The sequence below is a fragment of the Syngnathoides biaculeatus genome, chromosome 13, assembly GCF_019802595.1.
Source record: "Syngnathoides biaculeatus isolate LvHL_M chromosome 13, ASM1980259v1, whole genome shotgun sequence".
Classification (NCBI taxonomy): Eukaryota; Metazoa; Chordata; class Actinopteri; order Syngnathiformes; family Syngnathidae; genus Syngnathoides; species Syngnathoides biaculeatus.
This window is the reverse complement of record NC_084652.1, coordinates 9,133,895-9,156,637: the sequence shown is the minus strand read 5'-3', so window position 1 is coordinate 9,156,637 and position 22,743 is coordinate 9,133,895. Positions and strand designations below refer to the sequence as shown.

At 42.0% G+C, this 22,743-nt stretch overlaps 2 protein-coding genes across 3 annotated transcripts; both read right to left on the bottom strand.

Annotated features, from left to right (window-relative positions):
* Nucleotides 1-304: 304 nt before the first annotated feature.
* cacybp (calcyclin binding protein) lies at nucleotides 305-4,510 on the bottom strand. The gene is made up of 6 exons (XM_061840115.1): nucleotides 4,352-4,510; nucleotides 2,595-2,805; nucleotides 2,420-2,516; nucleotides 1,675-1,774; nucleotides 753-847; nucleotides 305-630 (listed from the first exon to the last, which is right to left on the bottom strand). Exons 1-6 carry the CDS (start codon nucleotides 4,367-4,369, stop codon nucleotides 465-467), a joined length of 687 nt encoding a protein of 228 aa, XP_061696099.1. The 5' UTR covers nucleotides 4,370-4,510; the 3' UTR covers nucleotides 305-464.
* A 515-nt stretch (nucleotides 4,511-5,025) lies between these two features.
* Nucleotides 5,026-7,011, bottom strand: mrps14 (mitochondrial ribosomal protein S14). Of its 2 annotated transcripts, none has more exons than XM_061840116.1 (3): nucleotides 6,893-7,011; nucleotides 5,593-5,772; nucleotides 5,026-5,506 (listed from the first exon to the last, which is right to left on the bottom strand). In XM_061840116.1, exons 1-3 carry the CDS (start codon nucleotides 6,959-6,961, stop codon nucleotides 5,324-5,326), a joined length of 432 nt encoding a protein of 143 aa, XP_061696100.1. In that variant the 5' UTR covers nucleotides 6,962-7,011; the 3' UTR covers nucleotides 5,026-5,323. The 2 variants fall into 2 exon arrangements, with proteins under 2 accessions (XP_061696100.1, XP_061696101.1); XM_061840117.1 differs by having other exon boundaries at nucleotides 5,593-5,757.
* Nucleotides 7,012-22,743: the final 15,732 nt, after the last annotated feature.

Here is a 22,743-nt window from a genome sequence, read left to right as displayed (position 1 = left end):
CAATCCTTCAAATGAAGACAACAAAGCAAAAATAACAAAAAAAAAAAAAAAAAAAAAAAAACCATCCACTGAGGGGAGAGAATCACAAATAATATGGGGTTGGGCTTTGAGCCACCATAATCCATTTATGGAATGACAACAAAGGATGAGAAAAGATGGAGATGGCACTCCGTTTTTGGCAACCCCGAATGGCAATCATTTTTCAAATACCAAGTCTTCCTTGTATATTTCGTACTAGACTAGAAATATTTTCCGAGCATACGGTTTCGGTCCAAGCGAAACAAGAAAAGCTCAACATGGCTGATGAGGTTCTCGTAGCAGTGGTTGTATTTCTGTTGCTTTAAAACAATGGCGAGCGTATAGCAGGCATCCAGGGGTTTATACATTATTGTACTGACAGGAATCTCGTTTGTAAAATGACGGGGAAACAATCAGCTCGCACGTGAAGGAATGGCGACCGCGGTTCAAAAATCCATCATGCCGTCTTCTCCTCTTATCTTCTTCTCCTGGGATTCCGACCAAGCTTTGTTGATGGTTCTCTTCATCTCGTCGTCACCCTCCGAGTAGATCTTCTTCAACATGTTCATGAGGCCATTGCTGGGATCTGCGTTGTCATCGACTTTGGGCTTGCTGTTGACAGGAAGAAATTGTACAAGAAATACATGTAGTCGTGTACGTCATCGCAACGGAGACTGTCAACCCCCCTCCCCCCTCAAAAAAAAAAAAAAACAAAACAAAACACAAAGCCTTACTCTTTTTCCTTAGACTGTTTATCCACTGTGGTGAGGCACTCCCAGTTCTTGGTCGCCTGCTTCTTGCACATGATCACAACCATGTCTGTTTTTATCTGTGGAGTGCAGGACAAGGCTTTTAAAGACATTGGGCCTCATTCAAATACACCAAACAACAGTCAGCTAAGTAAGAATCCAGCAACACTATTTGGAGAAATAGTTTAATGTGTTCCATGTTAAAATATTTAACATTCGTAATGACAAACATTACTGTAATTTCTGGCCTATACACCACAACTTTTTTCCCCTCACACACTTTCAACCCTGCGGCTAATGCGGTTAATTTGTGCATCTTTTCTAACGCCCGCAAGGGGGCACTCGAGCGAAAAAAGGTGAGAGTGAGACAAGTGGAAAATATGTGCCGAGGAAGTGACTTTTACCGGTATGTTTTTTTTAACCAGCCCTGTTCGTGCTAGCATGTTGCTGCTGTGTTACTGCCGTGTCTCATTGATTTCTACCAGTATGTTTTTTTTTTTTTTTAACCAACCCTGTTAGCGCCACACTAGCGTTTTGCTACTGTATTGCTGTCGTGTCTTAGTGATTTAGGTATGTTTTTTTTAACCGGCCCTGTTAGTGCTATGCTACTGTGTTGCTACTGTGTAGCTGCCACGGCTGTTTTATTAATTTTTTTTTTTAACTAGCCCCGTTCCTACTATCGTGTTGTTGCTATGTTAAGCTAAGCCAAGTTATGAAAGCATTGAAAACTCTCTGTGTACCGTCTTTCTGTGTAAATATCTCGTGTTTCAATGTGGGCACTTGCCGCTTTTACACTACTGGGGCGTATGTATGCACCAAATGGTATTTCTTTTACAAATGTACTGGGTGAAGCTTATGACCAGGTGCGCTCTACAGGCCGGAAATTGCGATAAGCAGGGTTTGTCACCTTGGTGGTGCTGTTCTGATCATCAATTGGATACAAGAGATTAAGGACAGTCATCTGGTGGTTCTTCCCATCCAACTCCTTCACCAGTACAGAAAATGACCTGTAGAGAGCACAATAAACACATTTTATTTGTAACTGTTTAGTTTCAAAGAAAAATGTGAGGGGGGCATGGCTCGGTTCTTTTTTCCTTTTGGTTGCAACATAAAGTGAATTAAGTTGGAACGCACCTGAGTCTATCATGTTTTTTTCCAGCTCTTTCTGAAAGTATACATACATATGATACTTGTTTGGCAGGATTCTCTCGCTCCCGATCTTAGAACACCGTTTTCTGCCTTTGTCAGCACTCACATCATCAATGACTTCAAAAGAAGCAATTTAACTAGTAGTCATAAATGCCCCCATCACGACACGACTACCATCAAGTTTCACCCCTAAGGTGGTATCAGGTTTTGGATCATGAGAACTTCCTTTCCTTCTCCCATACTTTGCTTTTCCCATTACTCAGATACAAGTTGATCTTTATCTCATATGTCCACATGATGTTGTTCTTCAGCTGTAAAGACTTTTTCAGACGTTAGGTAAACTCTAATCTGACATTCCTGTCTTTAGGTGAAGCGTGTAGTCTGGAACACATTCCACATTATGAACAGATTTCAGGGTACATCGCCAGGATGAGCATAGAACTACGTTATAAATCGAGGAGCCCCTGTCTGTAATTGTGGTTGTCATGGAACTTGGTACACACCTTTCCGAAAAATTGACTTCCACTTTCTCAGCCGGAATCTTGTGCACATTCTTCAACGTGAGGTACATTTTGACAAACTTCTCTGACTGGTCCCACGCTGCATTGGATGGAAGCACACGTCAAACACATGTAACAGAAGACAAACATGATAAGCAGTGTGGGATGCACATCATACCGTAGTTGGTGATTTTAACCGTGTACGTTGCCTTGGAGGACGGCGAAGGCTCGGCCTGTCGCCGCGCTTGTTGCTCTTTCTGCTGACGTTTGTCAGCAATGTCTTTTTCGACTTTCTTCTGCTCTTGCTTGAGCAGCTCCTGCACCCTCTTCCTCTCTGCCTTCTCCAACAGAGAACCAAGCTCCAGCAAATCTGCCTCTAGCTGGTTGATCTGTTTCCAGGGAATTCATTCTTAGATGCTGTCAAAACCTCAAATTTAACATTCTATACTTTGCGTGGTTGGTTATCGATTCAATTCAACTAACAACAGACCAAATAAAACCACAGAACATATTTAAAATTCAGAAAAAAAAAAAAAAATTCGGCAAACCACCAAACAATAAAATAACTACAAGCATAAATCAGGGATGAGAATGACCAATTTGGAAAAACACTGAAAATGTCTGTTGATGAGGGGTGGGGGGTTGAGCTCCTATCGTAACACAGAGTGGACAGCACTTTGCTGGGAATGTCCACTTTTTGTTTGTGTTCATTTAGACAAGTTGATACCGTTTTCGGTCCTATCTGCACGGTTACACTTTTTTCAAGCCATGCCCGTCTGAAACAGTTTTTGATCCCAGCATCCTTGTCAATTGCCCTCGCTCGATCTTCATTCTTTTTTTTCTAACACTTTCGCCATCGTAAAACAATGAACACACCCCGGCGCTCAGTTAGCGCTATCACTTGGCTAACTAACACGTTACACTGCGTTTCTGAGAACCAAGAACACATGTACATGGCAATGGCGAAACTCCATTAACCACTAACACGATTGGATCGTTATACTGTGTAACTCTGTTGTCCAAACGGGTAATCTGCCGCAAACGAGTTTTAATGTTTATGTCGCAAAATGCAAATATTTACACTACCGAGCAAGTTAGACCGGCATATGATAGTCGTGCTTGTGCTAGCACTAAACTGAACTTGCAGCTCGGAGCCCACCACCGAGAGGCAGGCGCACGATACCCCCCCCCCCAAAAAAAAAAAAAAAAAAAATTCAACGGATCTGCGCTTACGTCGAAAATGGTCATTTTGGTTTGAAAAAGTCGGAAATCCACCGATAGACGGAAAATTCTCATCCCCGATAAATAGAGGTGAAATAATAACGCAGTTCTACTGTATTCTATTGCATTGCTTCTACTCTGGTTCCAGCTCACACGCGCGACCAGAATGAGGACCCGAGCTACAAAAATAGATAAATAGATGAATTTAGTCTCGATAGATTTAATATTTCTCAAAGTAGTTCATTAAATGTGAATTCAAAAATACCATACGTAGAACTGCCGAGGAAGATGGCCTACCTGTACACTCAGTTCGAGTTGTTCTAGAATGTTCTACATGCAGAATGCTCTAGTAAAATCCCGGTCGAGATCGTTATCGAATTAGCAACTGTTTCCAAGTGACTATTTTCGATAGAAAACATAATTTACTCATACAGGAGGGAAATTTAATTGTCGACAGTTTCATCCGAGTAACGCACATATCGTGTTAAAAACAAACAAACCTGTATAGTCTCGGAGAGATTTAAAATAAATTGAAAAAAAATTCACATACCCCACCAACCCCCCCAAACAATTCAAATATTCAATTGCCAAATCTGTACTCTATCCTAGCTAGCATATATAGTAGTTTCATTTTAACCGTAGAAGCCAAGCTAGCGGTCAACATCAAATTAAAGGTATCCTAGATTTTAATTAAGTAGGTTACATCTTACATACCTGCTCGGTTAGATCCATTTTGACTTAAATGTAGACTTTTTTAATATCCCGTTTTATATTATCACACTGCTGACCTCTTCGCGCTAAGTTAGACGCCGCTAATCATGTGCATCTGCAGCGCCGCGCTCTTCGTCGACGCATAATTCAGCGGCGGTTCATCGAGAGTGAGGAAGCTACTGGCACCTATCGGAAATATATGGCATGACAGGGACTTTCGGTTTGTTTTTTCTCTTGTCCCTCATGCTCGAAGGGAAATATTTTATTGTTTTGTTTTTTTGTTTGTCTTTCCAACAACCACATAACTAGACAGTTATTTTGTTTTTTTTAAATCCTTCGTTTAGTCACTGGTGTTCACGGAGCATATTTTTAGATACTTAACAAGATAGGTCATTTCCTGAATACTGTGTGTAAATATATGCTACAAACCATTGTTCAAATGCAGCTTTTGTCTTATTAAAAACGGAGATAAAGACATCATGAATTTGGGAATCATTAATGTGACCTATAACTTGTACAACTCAATTGAGGGAAGAGTAAAATAAACTTGACAAAATGTGGTTGCACAAGAGTGCACACCCTCCATTAAGTGGGGATGCGGGTGTTCAGAATTTATCATTAATCAGACAAAATGATATCCATACATTTTTGAATCAAGAAAAGATTCAAAAGCAACACAATGTACATTTGTATTTATTAATAATGTTCTATTGAGAATATCACATTCTCGATGAAATCCTTAAATATGCAGTCATGCATACTATTACTGGATAGTGGGGACAAATGTCACATTGCACATAAATCCAGATTATGTTGATACCAAATGTAGATCAAAGTAAGACCAGACCGAGATCTGCACACAATTCACAATCCAAGAAATGTCTTTTTTTTTGTTATGATCCATCCAAACTAGTCGCAGATTAAAAGACACTCCGACAACGTCAATGTCACGTAACCGCTGGGCGTTCTCCGGAGTCACCACCTGGCCCGGAGGACCCCCGACATTTGGTTGTGGTCCGCCAGGTGACGGAAGACAATCCGGCTGAGCCGCCACCTGCGCTTCACTCCTCGGGGCCGGGAGGTCATCACGCACCTGTTGCGGATCCTCACGGGACACGAGTCCCGTGGCAACGCGGCGATTTCTTGATCTGCCAACTCCTGGAACGCGTGTAAGGGACAATATAAGTATTAAAACAGAAATGATGGTGTGACAAGACCGGTGGAAATATTGCTCCGTTACTTACCTGGAGCTCTTTGGGCAAGATGGTGTTCTTCCTCAGCGAGTTGATTCGCAGCCGCTCGTCAGCGTAGTCGAACGCCATCTGTCTTCTCTTGACATCTCTCAGCATCCTCCAGTCGACGTAATAACCCCTCGCTTGCTCCACGGCACCCCAGCAAATCCTTAGTGCCTGCACAGTGTTCATCTTATCAGAAAAATTATAATTTTATCCCATTAAAAAAGTAGCAAAAAATATTGCTATATTCTCATAAATTTCACTTTTAATGTTGAAAATATACAACTTTTATCCTCCAAAGTATATATTCTGGTAATGACTTTTTAATTCAGAAAAAAATAAGACTGCAACTCTTATTTAAAAACTAAAAAAAAGGACTCACAAAATTGACCAAAAATAAACTTTGTATCTAAAATACATCATAAATAATATTCCGACTGCAACCTTGAAAATATCTTTATATGTAATAAAGACGTTCAGTCTCTAAATATAACTTTCATGGAAAAAAAATACTTTAAATCACAAAACCATAGAACTTTTTAAATTACCTGTAATATTGAAAATATAATTGCCAATGACAATACTACACAAAAAGACTTGATCATCTTAATATTGGGATTTTAATTTTGAAATTGAATATTCATGATTTGTCTAATATACACACCTATTAACAAACACGGTGTTATTTTTTTAATTATTTTTTGAGTTTGTAACTACACACACAAAAAAAAACATGCACAACTATCGCATTAGGCAAAACCTTCCCACTGAAAATGTGACTTTTCCGCTAAATACTTGGACCTTAATCTGAACGAATATTCAACAATTTCTTCATGCATGTCTGATTTTAATATCGCAAGAAGATCTAAAATTATTCTCGCAGGATTACATTTTAATCTCGGGGTGTTCTTCGTAGAAAAGACTTTTTTTCGCACATTTGTTGTTACAAAAATTAGTGCACAAATCAATTCAAGCCGAGCAAAGCTACATTTTTGATTAAACAAATTTAAGTCACAAGGGAAGGCAGCCATGGACAAGGCGATACATTCACCGAGTGCCCACTGAGAAACTGATTTAAAGACAACTTTTCTAAAATTGTGAATTATGGGTTCGTATTGAACATGCAATGTCGCATTAGATGAGCTACGTTTGTAATAACATGACATCTGCCAGGTTAGCTCGTACCTTATCTAACCATTAGCGCCTGTTGTAGTTTAATCAACTATTTCCTGTTTCCGGCACTCCTACGTATCATACCGTAGCACATCGTTCAAAAAAAAAATCAAAAATTAAATTTAAGGCACGATACCTGCTTGGGAACACAAAAACGGTTGTAAAGGGCATCGAAGCCCAGCCGTGCAACGACGGAAGCCGCCATGTTGGCAAGAATCGCTCGCGCTCGCGTTAAGAAGGTTAAAAGAGAATATCGCCGCCTATCGTCCAGGAGGGCGAAGGAGCATTCAAGATGTTTGTCATATGCACAAAAATATTTTTATTGAGTATGGAGGAAACAGTCTTATTTCCTAGTTTATAGCAATTCTGTAAAAAAAAAATGCAGTTAAATTTTTGAATATACGAGCAAGGAAACGTCCGTACGCCAAAATATTTTGCTTAAAATGGAGTACAATCAAATAAAAGTGGTCTCACACATAATAATTATTATGTAATGAGTTGGTATAACTGAATATGATTTAAATATGAAGTCAGATTCCACCCTTGAATGAACTTGACAAAATTCCTTTTCACAACCACAGGGTGGCAGCCACTATCCATCAGAATCAACAGTGTTTGAAAGTCTCTCAAAAATATATATAAAAAAAAAATCAAAACCAATTTTTGTCATTTAATTTTACATGGTCAGTCTTATAAAAGTTCCAAAGACGTGTAGTTAAAATAATTCATTTAGATCTAAAAAAAAAAGAGAGTTTCGATTACATTGCAACTATAATTACTTTTTTGTAATTAACCACATTTGATTTAAATCACTAACCTGTAAATGGTTAATTTTACAAATGATCTACATTTAATATTTATAAACCGCACAGCAAAACACTTGCCAACCAGTTATTTAAAAATATAAATGAAGAAAAATACATGAATACATTTTTATGAACCCATTCTTTTTTGGGGGGGGGGAACTAAAATAATGTAACTTGATACACTGCAATGACCATTAATATTCAAATTCATTTTTTTTGTTATGTTAGCATACTTTCCTCAGTCCCCAATTTGACAAAATGACTCGTTACACCCATAGGCTGGCCAAATAAACAAGCGTGGAGCTCTGCAAAACCATCTCGGGCAAACTTTTGGGCTCCAAAGTGTAATTGCTGCTCGGTGAGGGTTATGAAGCGCTGCCACCTGTGAAAATGCAATCAATGGCTTTATGGTGTGGGGATATGGTTATATTTGCCAGTAGTGGCTTTGTGCAAGCGCCATTCATTTAAAGTCTGGATGTGGAGGGGGGGGCATCTCCTTTGGTGGGAGTCTCCGAAGCTCTTTGATCTGATAAAACCACAAAAAGTCCCAAAATATTTAAGATGGACCGGTCCCAGAGGGGCCTTTTTTTTTGGAGATGAAGTACAACCCCCCCCCCCCCCCCAAAAAAAAAAAAAAGACAGACATAGTTTGTCTGCCCCTGTTGCAGACCCTCTTATTAAAAAAAGAAAGAAAAAAAAAAGAGTAAGTATACATTGTAGATCATAAGCCCCCCCCCCCACACACACACAGACAAAGTTTTTAACTAAATAATCTAAAACAGCAAAAGGTCCCTTTAAATTTCCGTAATTATGGTAGTGCTGTAATGTTTGGCGGATAAGTAAATATTAACACATGACAAACAGCAGTTGGGAGCTTCATCCATAAGCACACAGAATATAAAAGAGGCTTGAAAAGCTCCGTGCAGGCCTCTGGGCCTTGAAATTCACTGATCAACTAAATGTGGAGCAGCACAATGGGAATAGTGGTTAGCAAAGCTGCCTCGCAGTTCTGAGGTTTGGGGTTCAAATTTCAGTTTGGGTCTTCCTGTGCCAGGTTTGCACGATTTCCATATTGGTTTCTTACCCACATTACCCAAAACAGTCTCAATTGTTTGTGTGTGCGATTTGATTAGTATCACGATTCATGGTTGCTGATTTGATTTGAGGATATTAGTTCACAATATGATCTGAAATCATTCGTTGGATGGAAATCCTCTCTTGAGTTGTTGGCCAAAAATCCATCCAGTATGTGAAATAAATATCTGCATACTATAGAGTGCAGGTGAAATCTTTTAGATTCTCAATATTTTTTTAAAGGAGTAAGATAAAAAAGGGAATATTAAATGAAGATGCATATGTAAATATTTTCCTGATCTACTTTCCTTTTATGTGTCTTATTCTGTAGAAAACCCATAATACATGTTTTCCAATGCACTATGAATCTGTTTCTAAAAGTTGACTGATATATTGTAGAGGGAAACAGCATCAATTCATTCATTTTCTTAGGCGCTTATCCACACAAGGGTCACGGGAATGCCGGAGTCTATCCTCGCTGTCAACAGGCAGGAGGCGGGGTACACCCTGAACTGGTCATCAGGCAATCACAGAGCAAATCGAGACAAATACCCGCCTTCACAATCACACCTAGGGGCAATTTAGAGTGTCCAATGAATGTTACATGTTTTTGGGATGTGGGAGGAAACCGAAGTGCCAGGCGAAAACCCTCGCAGGCACGGGGAGGTAAATCTTTTATGAATACTGTGGAGTTATTGATACATGGAGGGGTAAATAAATGAACAAAGCTTTGGAGCACGGACGTGAGCCTCAACCATTCTCTTCAGCCACCACCTCATCTGCCAGTGACCAGACAGACCGACAGCTTACTGCCAGCCTTCATAGCTAATGTGGATATTTGACGTCTCAAGCCGTCATTGGCAGCGGATGTGTTAAAAAAATACATACGTGTATACTGAGGTGTCAGACTGACATACTGAATGAATCATTAAACCTGTAATTAGTATCGCGCATTCACATTCTTTTCAACTGTGCATTTCATTTATAGCAGTGGAGACATGTTTTCAAACTCCAAGAAGCTGTTGAGAGTGAACCGATCATCAACAACAAGGCACTTGTCCTCTCCAGTATTCCTCAGCAATGTCACTTAAAACTTGTCGGATTCCCCACTTCAGAGGGACATAAATGACAATTTTTATGGGCGCAAATTAACTTGGAATGACAATGCGACAGCTGCTGTTTTCCAGTCGTGGGTGGGGGTGGGCGCTCACCCACCCAGTGTGACCTATGCGTGAACCTGCGGGTCATATCCTGTAGAAAGGGGGCTCAGGACCGTGCGGACGACCGCCAAGGCTGTACAATGCTCGCTTTTCTCAGAGTTCTTCATATACCTTTGGGGATAACAAAATACTGTATGGTGTATGCTAAACAGTAAGTAATGATTCACCATGTGCTTATTAATGTCATGAAACTCCGGCTGGAGCCAAATGCAGGACTCCGAGACGAGGGCATGATGTTGGTGTCGTTTTATTCAAAGCTGAGGTCATATACGGTGTAAGCATTCCGAGAAGGCAGAGGTACAGAAACGCTAGGCAGGATCCAAAAGACATGCAGCGATGTCTGATGACTAGAAGACAAACTATGAACTCAGACTTGACTTTGAAACATAAACTAAGACGGGACTAAACTGCGGTGGCACAGAAACGCTGCGATGAGGATTAGCTCAACACTAAACTATTGTCAGTGGTGGAGATTCCTATTGTCAGTGAATACAACTCACTAATTCAGTGCAACGAACTGGCAAATGCCAATGACAAAAACTCCAACTTAAAGGTCAAGTGTCATCCCTATAAACATTCTAAAATAGATATTGTAATGAAAAATACACATAACATTATTTACTTCAATGTCTATACGAAAAAATAAATATGAGCGGAGAGCGCGTCATCCATGCGCAAAGTTGCGGAAGTCTCATTCGACATCCAAGTGGTCGCCATATTGGCTGCATCTCCTGTCCGTGACGTCACCGCGGACATTCGCCATTGAAAACACGCTGTGGCCCCTACTGTGGGAGACGAACACACCCCTTCTGACACGGAAGCTCTTTTGGAACAAGAAAACATCTCACAACCGATTGAAGTTACCGGCGCAATATTACCCCATTGTTTCTAGCCATATTCAGATGATATGAGATCACGAACAAATAGCCTACTCGTCTGATCCACTTCCGCGTCGGGGATGAGCCATCGCGGCTCGGCGCCGCGACGAGCCACCCCGGCCGACAAGCTCAGCTCAGCCGGCTCGGCCATGTCGGCCGGGGTGGCTCATTTTCAGCGCCATGGTGGCTTATCATGGCGCCGAGCCAGGCTGCTTTACGGCGTTGTTCATCGCCGCCGCCGTCCTCGATGAACAACACCGCCGAGCCGGGGTGGTTTACGGCGTTGTCGTCGCACGTGGCTGAGTGCGCCATTGTCGGCAGCGTTGTTCAGAGCCGCCGACCTACGCGAGACAACGCGGCAGACTTCGCTGGCTTACCGACGCAGCAGCCTTTTCCGGTGAGCCCCCCGCGGAAGCCGTCCGACGCGCACATTGACACATTTAGCACGCCTGTCATACGTACGCGGATCTTTTGTTACGTTATGAGGGACCGATTACGTGGTCCACCCCAAACTATTATTTTTTTTAGTTGCTGTATACACACCTACCTGTCATTTGGAAACCACGAAGCTCTCGTCCTTTGCAGCCGTGCAATCCATTTTTCACGACGAAGTGGGTTTCTTGGAAACGTAAGAAGGGGAAATCCATCCTCCCAAGTGTTCGAGCAATATCCAGCAATGCAACGAGCCGGCATTTTGGCTAACACGAAGGAACAACGAACTAGCTTCCCGCAGTTAAAAGTAATAGAAACAAACGAGTTGGCTTGAGCGCACTTCTGCCTCCAACGTCACTTCCTGCTTCTTGTCGAAATAAATCCCTCGAGAGGATTTTGATGGCGGGAGTTACAAAACGCCATCTACGTCGAAATCACGTTTTGTGGTGGAAAAACGCATGGGTCCATACCGGCTGCCGTTTTTAATAACATACTAAAAATCCTCCATTTCATGACACTTGACCTTTAAATGCCTAATTGACCCCTCCGTACAGGGCACTTAACCACGCCCCCTGAAGTGACGTCACGCCACGTGCGCTGACATAAGACAAACAGTAAAAATGGCAAATACAATACAATACATTCTGAACTGAGACAGACTCCATGCTCCTGATTTCATTCAAATCAACGATATATTATAGATTCTAAATACAATACATTCTTAACTGAGAGAGACGCCATGCTTATGATTTCAATCATTCACACGTAGCAATGTTACGCTAGCGGAGAACGTCTTATTTATTTATACGAGACGTGTATTAAAAATCAAATTTAGGGCATATCTTCGTGCAAACACAGTCTGGTTAAGCTTCGGCCACGAGCCAGCAAGAAATCAATACGTTTGCGCACTCCGATCATCGCTAAATATCGCTCAACAAAGAATAAGTGTGTCAATCGTTCACACGTAGCAATGTTATGCTAGCGGAGAACTTCTCATTCATTTATACGAGACGTGTATTAAAAATCAAATTTAGGGCATATCTTCATGCAAACACAGTGTGGTTAAGCTTCGGCCGCGAGCCTGCAAGAAATCAATACGTTTGTGCAGTCCGATCATCGCTAAATATCGCTCGACAAAGAATAAGTGTGTCAATCGTTCACACGCAGCAGTGTTATGCTAGCGAAGAACTTCAAAATCATTTATACGAGACATGTATTGAAAATCAAATATAGGGCATACCTTCGTGCAAACATATGTGTTCCGGTTGATATTAGATGGATTTAGTTGATGATGCGGTCTTCCACAAAGTTTGATCCATCGAAGGCATTTTTCGTACTGGGTCTTCGGTTTTGGAAAGGGTACGAATTGAACTCCACCAACTAGCCTTTCAAGATACCTGTCGTCACTATTACAAAGTCCGTGCCTACACCTCTTAACCATATTTTTTGTTAAATAACCCAAATACGCGATAAAACGCGAACTAAACCTATACTGGACCATGCAATGTTGTCTGAGAAAATGGCGGGAGCAAAAACGGGCTTTGGTTTATGCAGATCTCTGGCCTCTGATTGGTCAGTGACGCGCATTGCGCAATATCCACAGAGGGGTCAATTACAGTCCCAATGTGAAACAGATGTGAGCGGTGACAGGTGGCCACGCCCCTTTTGGCTCATGACAATTAATAGTTGGGATTAGCCAACCATTTCCACCCTGTCAACAAACTCACATACTGTATTTTCCTGCTTGGATGTACTTTGTCTGCTTATAAAAAATAGTGGGAGGGTCACCACTATTTCAAAGAGCAGAACATTTACTTAATACAATGAAGGCGCCATATGGTGGTATTGATTCATGTTTCTTTTTTTTTTTTTTTAACAAAAATACCCTGAAATAATAATGTCGTCTCCATTACAGTATCAAATGTTCTGCAGCCATCTGGCGCACACGCACGCGGTGCACGCATGCGCGCGGCCGCACGCAAAGACGCCGAGTCAGCAGCGGTCGCCGCCGCCGTCCCCTCCATCCGCGTCCATTCAGCTCATTACGAGCGACCCCGCTGACCTGGTTTGCACTCATCAGGAATGTCTGATATCGCACACGCGCAAATGCAGACTCATATCGAGGTTGGAAGAAAATGCTCGCTCAGGTCAAAAGGTCACATCTCAAGAAGTACTGCAGCAAGAGACCCAAACAGAGCGGCAATTCATCATTTTACTTTGACATCGTGGACATGTTAATATTGAAAACATCCAGCTACAGACACACTGTAATATGATGATAATTACACAAGATAAGTGTAATATTTATTCTGAAACTCTTCACTGAAGATGGACGTAAGTGAAAACCTCAAAGGGGCCGACACCCCATAATGACAGGGCGGAACGCAATTGCAGGGACTCGTGCAAAATGATTATGAAAATAGAATATGCTAGCAAAACGACTCGTTTTTATCAAAGAACCTCCACATCATAACACGGTATAAAAGATTTAGTTGTGTCACTTAACTTTTATTGTAGTTTTCATAATGCGGTTGCTTCCAGTATCTTTTTTTTTTTAATGCTTGATAGAGTTTTATGTGCAGAAGCATTTCAGTGTCTGGAAAACTGTGTGCGCCGAACACTACGAGATTTTGGTTTTGCGGAGAGCGATATATCAGCATCTTAACGTCATCTGTCTGTGGGTTTCTACACTTGCAGCTGAACCGGCCCGAGTCTTTTTGGTCCTAGTGAAGTAGATTTCTATCATGTTCTGCCAAGTGCAACATTTCTAGACAACCAGAAGCTCCAACTCTTCAGAAGTATGCGATGCCGAACAATTTCTGTGAATTAGATACTGTTTTGTCAAGAGTGTACAAAATCCAATTTCTTCCCCGAACCAGGTCTTTAGAATATAACGCCTATTGAGGCTAAATATGAATACAAAAAGAATACAAAAAGGAAAAAATCATGGGAGGGGAAGGGAGTGAGATCTGTGATTGTACTTTTCAAAAAGGACCACCGACACTCGGTCGTCAGGCTTTATGAACAAAACTTTTATGAACCAAAAGAATCCATCCGTCGGTCCATTTTCTGTTCCACTTATCCTCACTCGAGTCGCGGGCGTGCTGGAGCCGATTCAAAAGAACCCAAAATTGTAATTCCAGGTGTAGTCTGACAATCAAATCATCCCCATGTTCTCAACTTTGACAAAAAAAACTGTCTCCACAGTTATACTCATTTTTCTCCGATGTTTAAATTATGAGATGCAACACACGGCCAGATAAATACGTGTTCTTACTGTTTTTTTTGGTTTGTGGTTTGTTGAGATCACCAACAAAGCACGCAAAAATCAACGATATCCCCAAAAACATTTGAGAATCTGCCACAAGGCATCCACACGTCCAGAAAGTACAAAGAACAACATCCATCCAGCCATTTTTCGAGCTGCTTATCCTCACAAAGGTTGAAGGAGTGCTGGAGCCTATCCCAGCTGTCATTGGGCAGGAGGGGGGACGGGGGTACACTCTGAACTGGTTGCCAGCCAATCGCAGGGCACATTGAGACAGACAACGGTCACACTCACAATCACACCGAGGGGCAATTTTGTGTCCAATTAATGCACGTGTAAATATAGCGACTATAAAATTGTTTGAAAAAGCTAAACTCCACACAACTACTGTTTGCAGAAGCAACGTATTCATTTCATACCGACGATAGATTGTGCGTGTGTTCACGGAAAGACGGCCGAGCACACAGAAGGCGCCGTTCGCAGGGTCGTGGTTTGTTTGGACTTCAACTGTCTTTATCTTGTCTCAATCCTGTAATGTGCCGATTCACAAATATTAAGGAAAAAAAAAACATCTCTGAGGCATTCGCCAAATGTAAACTAAATGAAATTTGCCTGCACTTCCTCTTAATGTAATCACGTTGTTTCTATGTAAACATGCTGAAAAATCTCTTTATTTTTTGTTCATGTTTACAGAGGACGGAAATAAGTTGATATCGTAATGATGCAAAATGGCCAACCCCGTGTTTATTAACGTAATAACCCGTAGACAAGCCAGACGTGCGGCTTTCGAACGTCGGCTTCATGTGGTGCCCTCTGTCACTTCCCATTTTCCATCAAGCAGCTTGGACGGCAATTGCGCTTCACGGCGGCCGAAACTGCTTCCAGATACGCGAGGAAACTCGCAATCAGTTGCGCTGCGCTGCCCCGTGGCGGCTTCACTACTTGATTTCACTGTGAACTCTTCCTATAGTAATTGCTGTGCATTTTGAATTTTGCATAATATATTGCAATGCTGCCTGTTAGACATTTCCATAAGATGTTTTTTTGTTTTCATAATAAACACACACAGCTGTACTAGATGAACAAACATATTAAAACATCTCCAATTCATCCACCAGTGCTATTCTCACTTTGATCACCAAGAATATTAAATATATGCATTACACTTAATGGATGGAGTTATGGGCGGCCCGGTGGGCTCAGTTGGTTAAGCGTTAGCCTCACAGCTCTGAGGTCCTGGGTTCAATCCCAGCCCGGCCTGTGTGGAGTTTGCATGTTCTCACGTGCCTGCGTGGGTTTTCTCCCACGTCCCAAAAAACACGCAACATTAATTGGACACTCTAAATTGCCCCTTGGTGCGATTGCACGTGTGGCTGTTTGTCTTGCGATTGGCTGGCAACCAGTACGGGGTGTACCCTGCATCCTCCCTCTTGACTGACTGGGATAGGCTCCATCACTCCCTGCAATCCAAGTGAGGATAAGCGGCAAAGAAAATGGATAGATGGAGTTATTGTGTGCTGATAACGTGATAACGTCAAAATGTCATCAACGGGGGAGGTCATCAAAGTTTGACCAGAAATTTTTCACAGGTAATTGTCCAGCAGGGTGACTGCCCTTAGTCCATGGTGGCGGTGGACACCCCTGGCATCCATCCATCCATTTTCTTCACCGCTTATCCTCACGAGAGTCGCGGGGAGTGCTGGAGCCTATCCCAACAGTCAACGGGCAGGAGGCGGGTACACCCCGAACTGGGTGCCAGCCAATCGCAGGGTGCATGGACACAGACAACAGTTGCACTCACAACCACACCTAGGGGCAATTTAGAGTGTCCAAATAATGTTGCATGTTTTTGGGATGTGGGAGGAAACCGGAGTGCAAGTATTTATCTATTTGTCCCGATACTTTGGTCCACATCGTAACGCGTAGCGCGAGAACAGATGCCGAAGCGCCCGGCAGCGCATTATAGAAACGCTCCGAGCAAACCAAAACAGTAATAAATAATGCTGTTAAATCAGCCTGTGACACTTTTGGCAGGAGCGATCATTTGTGCTGTTAATTACGACATGACACCCGAGGTGCCGAAATTCACTCGGTAAACAACAGCTGGGTGTTCTCGCGCACGTGGGCCGTCTAGAGCAATAAACCGGCGCTGTGCGACTGCGGCCCGATTCATCTTAGCCGGAAGGAGACGCAGGGGGGGTGATGAAGCTGAAGTTCCGCGGCAGGTGTGCAGGTACGCTCAACGGATTACTGTACGTCTTCCGCTGAGCAAAGTTGCATGATAGGGAGGGGCCCAATCTGACACTAATGCCCATCATTTCATCTATTTGTATCCGATTTAACAATATTCCCTCATATTCCGCATCTTTCTAAAATTAATACGACAATGGGGGTTGGTGAAGTGAGGCTAAAAACTGCACATTTCACCCTTTAATGTGACCTACAACCCAATTTAAAAAAAAACATTTAAGGATTGGGAAGTAAAAAGAAACCAATAGGAAAATGTGGTTGCAAAAGTGTGCACACCCCGCGCTCTACAACACGGACGTGGCTCTGGCTCTGTTCAGAACTTCAGTTAACCAATTGCAATCAACCTTAAATGGGCATAGGTGATCAGTACACACCACTTTAAGAGCCTCGGATTCACCCCAAAAACACTTCAGATGTTCTAGTACACTGTAGTTTTTATAGCCACAAACATTATCCACAATTTAAATTTGTCAGTGAACCTACATTGCACGTTTTTGACTGACCAAATGCAATCAAATATTCTCACTGTATTTCATCACATAGAGACACAACACGGACCTCTAAATAATGGAAGCAATCTGTTAAATAAAAGAATATCTCACTCTTTTCCTTCTGGAAGCGAGATTTAAAAGATACATCACCTTGCTGCGACAAGGCTCTGTCGCAAAGATATTTCCACGAACGTACAAGTTTCTGGATGGAATACCTTTTCATTTTCCATGAAGCACTGCTATCATCATCATCAGATGCTTGTGCGGGAATGCAAACTCAATGGGACTTTACGACATTCATCAGCCCAGTTTCTCTGAAAAGGAAAAGGCTGGCCGGACAACGGGAGATGGCAAATGATCAGAAGGTGAAGTTAAGTCTAAATATCTTCGGATGAGTTGTTGCCAAAATCATTGATACACGTACAAACGTGTTGACAAGTCTGCAGTTCAGCTGCATTTTAAATGCATCTGAAAGTCAGATTGCAAAAACACTAATCTCTCTCTCAGATGGGAAAAATAATTACAGAGGAGTGATAGAAGTACAGTTTTTTTCATCATTAGTATGCAAGGTAAAAAAAAAAAAATCCATCAAGGGAAACGAAACGAGCTGCTTCCAGTGTTATTTTTAACCTTTGGAAGGAAGTGTTAATTCTTGATAATGATTGTGTCATTATGAGGCATCCGGTTGTCTCTCTGCTTGGACTACAAAGCACTTTTTTTTTTCTCAACATACAGACAGTTATAAAGCTTGTAGGCCTCTCAGCGGCACTCTCTCTGCTTTTATCATTCCCCTCCATACATTCACATTTAATGAGAACTGCTGTCATTTAACAATATTTCACAAAACAAAGCCTCGGCTCTAGTGAGCGTCTCCTGGTTTTTCCAGCCTGCTTTGACCCTCACCCCCTCCCTGCCCCTCCCACTGTTTACATCACCACTGTGTCAGCTGTCCCCAGCGAAAATGTGAGAACCGATCCATATGCAACCTGTCAAGAGGTGTATGACACTTACACGATCAGCTGGGGAACGGAGCGACGTTTATGAGCACAAATACAAACAACGTGCGCCACGCTGGCTGCATTAGCTGAAATAATTGCAGATAATTTGTGTTTCAAAGCGGGAATCTAATGGAAAATTGGCTTTTTAATGGTGTGTCTAGTAGATGTGGGATCTGTATTGCTTGGCGCTTGTGTTTAATGATGTGTCTGTGCAAATTACAGGTTGTGTATTGAAAGCAACCACATGGCCTTGCTTTTGATCAGTTAACCTAATGCTTACAAACCATGCAAAATGCCAGAGTGAATAGCATCGATGTTACCATGTTATAACCTTTACGTGACGTATATGTGAACACAAACAGAGCAATGTATGCACTGCAAATATATAACACTCACAGGCATATGTTCTTTATCATCTGCAAAGAATGATTATTTCTTTTACAGCTTGAAGAGTTTTGAGCATTTCTGTCTATATCCACGTCCGTGTTATGTGTCCCGTGGTGGCCAAGGCGTTCACACCAGAAGGATCAGCACCATATGTCAAAAACTGCTTAATTCTATTTTTTTAAAATAACGTACAATATATTAGAATTGGCAGCACGGTGCCTCAGCTGGAAAGTGTTGGCCTCACAGTTCTGAGGTCCCAAGTTCAATCCTGACCTCACTTGTGTGGAGTTCGCATGTTCTCCTTGTACCTACGTGGGTTTTCTCCAGTCACTCCGGTTTCCTCCCACATCCCAAAAACACGCAACTTTAATTGGACACTCTAAATTGCCCCTAGGTGTGATTGTGAGTGCGACTGTTTTTCTCGATGTGCCCTGCGATTGCCTGGCAACCAGTTCAGGGTGTACCCCGCCTCCTGCCACTTGATAGCTGGGATAGGCTGCAGCATTCGCAGCGACCCTTGTGAGGATAAGTGGCTAAGAAAACGAATGGATGGAATATATTATCCATTAAGAACATATACTGAAATATTGATCTTTACTCACAAATGTACTGACTGAATGTGAAATCTGGGGGTATTCAGTCAAATATTTTTCATCCTATAGTCTACATGGCAAGACATAAATAATTAACTGTACATTTGCCTTCAGCTGAAAAAGCATTATATTTTTCTGCCTGTGGATATATGTCACAATTATGAATGAATACACACTCACCCGATCACTATCAGCCGCTTAAACGATGTTTTTTCCACGTTGATATGCAGGAAATGATGTTTGAAAATAAAAAAAGGCATTGTGGCGCAAGGTTATAGTGAGGCAAAATGTAGTATTTTGGAGAAATGCCAAATGTTTGTCATCCTAAAAATAATCTCACTTGACAGCCGCTGTTCCTCCCCAGCCCCTGAACCCCTAAAATATATTTAGAGGCACAGTTCTTGTAAGGATAATGTATTGTCAACCTTGACCTTGGGAGCAGGGGTGGAGGTAGTGGAGGACGTCTAACAGTCACAGCGATGATGGCACAAGCTGCTTTGACCCCTTTTTATCATTGACATTCTATCCTGAATGAAGCTTTTCCTCCTTAAATTCAACCTTTACCCATTCCTCTTTTCTGCTGAACGTATTATTTTTTTTCGCCACCCGGCCACTGCCGCCACGGCCATAACCTTCCGCAACACTAATATTATTAAAGGTACAAAAAGTGTTGCGATGATGGAAAAGGGGGAAGTGTGAGGGGGGGCCGAGTATCGCGTGGGGTGTGTGAGTGTGTGTGTGTGTGTGTGTGTGGGGGGGGGCAAAGAAAAATAAAGCAAAAACATTCAAAGCTGCTCACAAGCACTCTCCTCCTTGACTTCCTCCTCCTCTTCCTTTTTGAATCCCATAAGGAGAGGAGACACTCCCAAATTACTGCCCATTGGCCTGGAGGCAATTGGGAAGAGTGTTTAACAACTCAAGCGGGAGTGAGAGAAAGAGACAGAGAGAGAGAGAGAAAACATCCTCAGTGGTGGTGAGCTCTTTGATTCATCAACAGGTGGCACAAGGAGGATTCGTACTATCAAGGGTGAGGCATTTGTTATATTATCATCACATTTAATCGTACAATTGCATGCAGTTACTGGAGGGTTTTGAAGTTCTCAGTTCTCAAGGATGGAGGGGGGGGGGATTTGACAGCAAGCATAAATTAATCTTTCATCATTTTCCAACACAAGTGTGAATAACTTTTTTTTCCAAAGTAATTTAAAATATGAGCACTAAAGTCTTCCTTTGGTCCACCTTCCCGATATAATCATTTAATATAATAGCTGTTTTTGTACGCAGTGTCAGAGATATATTATTTTGATTAGTTAATTATTCCATAAATTATTTTTTGTGTTTTTTATATAATCTTATGAGTATACACTGTTTATACAAACTGATATTTTGTTAATTTATATCAACACTCCTTGTGACGCGCCATCTTGAGGTTTAAAAAATAAATCCAGTTTTTGAAGACCTAATCCCACCTGAATATGAATTTCCTTCACTTGAAAAATCACTAGTAGTGAAAATGAGCTCAATCTTAATAACACAATAGTTGAAAATATTTTGATGGTTTTAACATACCATATGAAATAAGTATGAATTATGATTTTTATGGTGATTACAGAGTAATTACAAAATCATTTAAATTTACCAGTTTTTCAAAGACGACGTAGAAAATCCTAGGACCTATTAAATGTGGATTTAAAAATAAGTATAATTTTGAAGCAAAAAATCTCATGTATATACAATACCCGATAGTAAAAAAAAAACTAAAATCATACAAGCTTCACATTGGATTGTGCAAGTGGGCCTAATATACTGAACGCTAAGCGTAAATAATATTTGGACCAAGTTGGACGAAACTGGGTTTTCTGTATGAATGTTGTTCCCATTGGAGGACTTGAGTTTCTCCCAAAAGAGAACTTCTATGGAGTTAATAGCCTCGTTCTGTGAGATAATCCTTAATTGCCCGTCAACGCTCATTTCCCTCGCGATGCTAACACGTTCAAGGGGAGATATTCGGAATAATGAAGAGCGGATTTGATTGGATTGGGAGCTGCTGATCCTGTAGATTTATATTTAATGCTACTGTGCACGGCCCAGGGGACCTCCACAAGCCCTGGAAATGAGTTCCAGATGCGGGCCTTCAGCCATGCACGGCGCTGGCGGTGGGTGGGGGGGGGGGGGGAACAGAAAAACCCGCATCCCTGAGTGAGCGGGCCCCGCTTATAAAAAGGCCTGAAGGTTGCATAACGCGACGGGGTTCATTCAAACCTCACGGCTGCGGCTCATGAGCTTAGTTTTTCACCTGGCGGCCCCGCAGACAAAACCTCTGCCCTTGAACGATAAACAACGCTCAGTTTCCGCTCCCCGCTCCGTCTGGCCCCCGCGCAAAGATGCAATATTGGCCCCCGTCGGTTTCCATTTTGACAGCACCGGTGCTGACTTCGGGCTTTGAAAGAGGAAGGAAAACACCAACATTAAAAAGTTTGCAGCTGCGCGTGAGGTAAAGCTCACCTTTGTGAGCCTTAAGAACCCGCATATTGGCAATCCGACCAAATTTCAACATTTTCCCTCCCTTCCTTTCAAAGTCGGAAAAGCTCAAATTCTCAAATTTCCCTGAAAGGTTAACCGTAACGATTATCCTGTGGTGTGGGGTGTGTTACAAGAGTTTATTTTCTTACCGATTTACTCGGCAAACGAGAAACACATCCTGAATGATGATTTTGTGTTATGTGTCTGGACCAAATAAAATTTTTGCAGAGAGAAAAATCTGATACTTTCAGAAAATGATACTCTGGACTTAAAATTTTAGATGATATTAAACCTGTTTCAAATTTGCAACCTCTGCCCGGAAAGGGTTAAAACTAATTTTGAGTACATACTGGAAAAGCAGCTCACGATTCCTCCTCCTTCTTCTTTGTATTTTTCGGCAGTCATGTGGCACCAGGCTGCCTCTCACAGGTCAGTCAGGGTACTACACCGGACATCAGTTTCGTGACCAGACATCAGGTTCTTTGAGAGGAAACTCGGGATTGTTGGTGAAGACATCATTGTGTGTGTCATGGGCTGTCTTGGTCTCACACACAGACACACAATATAAAGGACGCATTAATACGCATGCCAATTTTACCCTCATTGTGTGGGATCTCTCACCTTTTTAATATCGCCGTGTACCCCGCTCGAGGCCAGTGACTTGCACGGAATAGCCAGCGGAACCTTCAGCCTTTTGTTTTGAAACTTAATAGCTCTCCCTTACCCTCTGTGTATTTGTACAATGTGTTGTCTGCCTCCGTTTACCTCACCCCCTTGCCTTTCCGTCAGCTCAATGTTTGCGCTTTCGCAGCTTCCAGACAAGCGCAAGAGCGTCTGTCACCGCCGCTTGTCAGGAGAAGTGTCAGTGGATCCGAGCAGGCTCGCCTCACAGTTCTGCACACAGTAAATACACACAGGGTCCCTGCACACGGCTTTTTAAGTAGAAAACATGTACAGTATTGTACAGGTTAGTTGAAATAAATCCACTTTGTCAGGAATGTGTGACTGCGTTTATGGACACGTGCAGCAGGTTGAAAAATTATTTAGATTTGCAGAGGCTCTAGAAC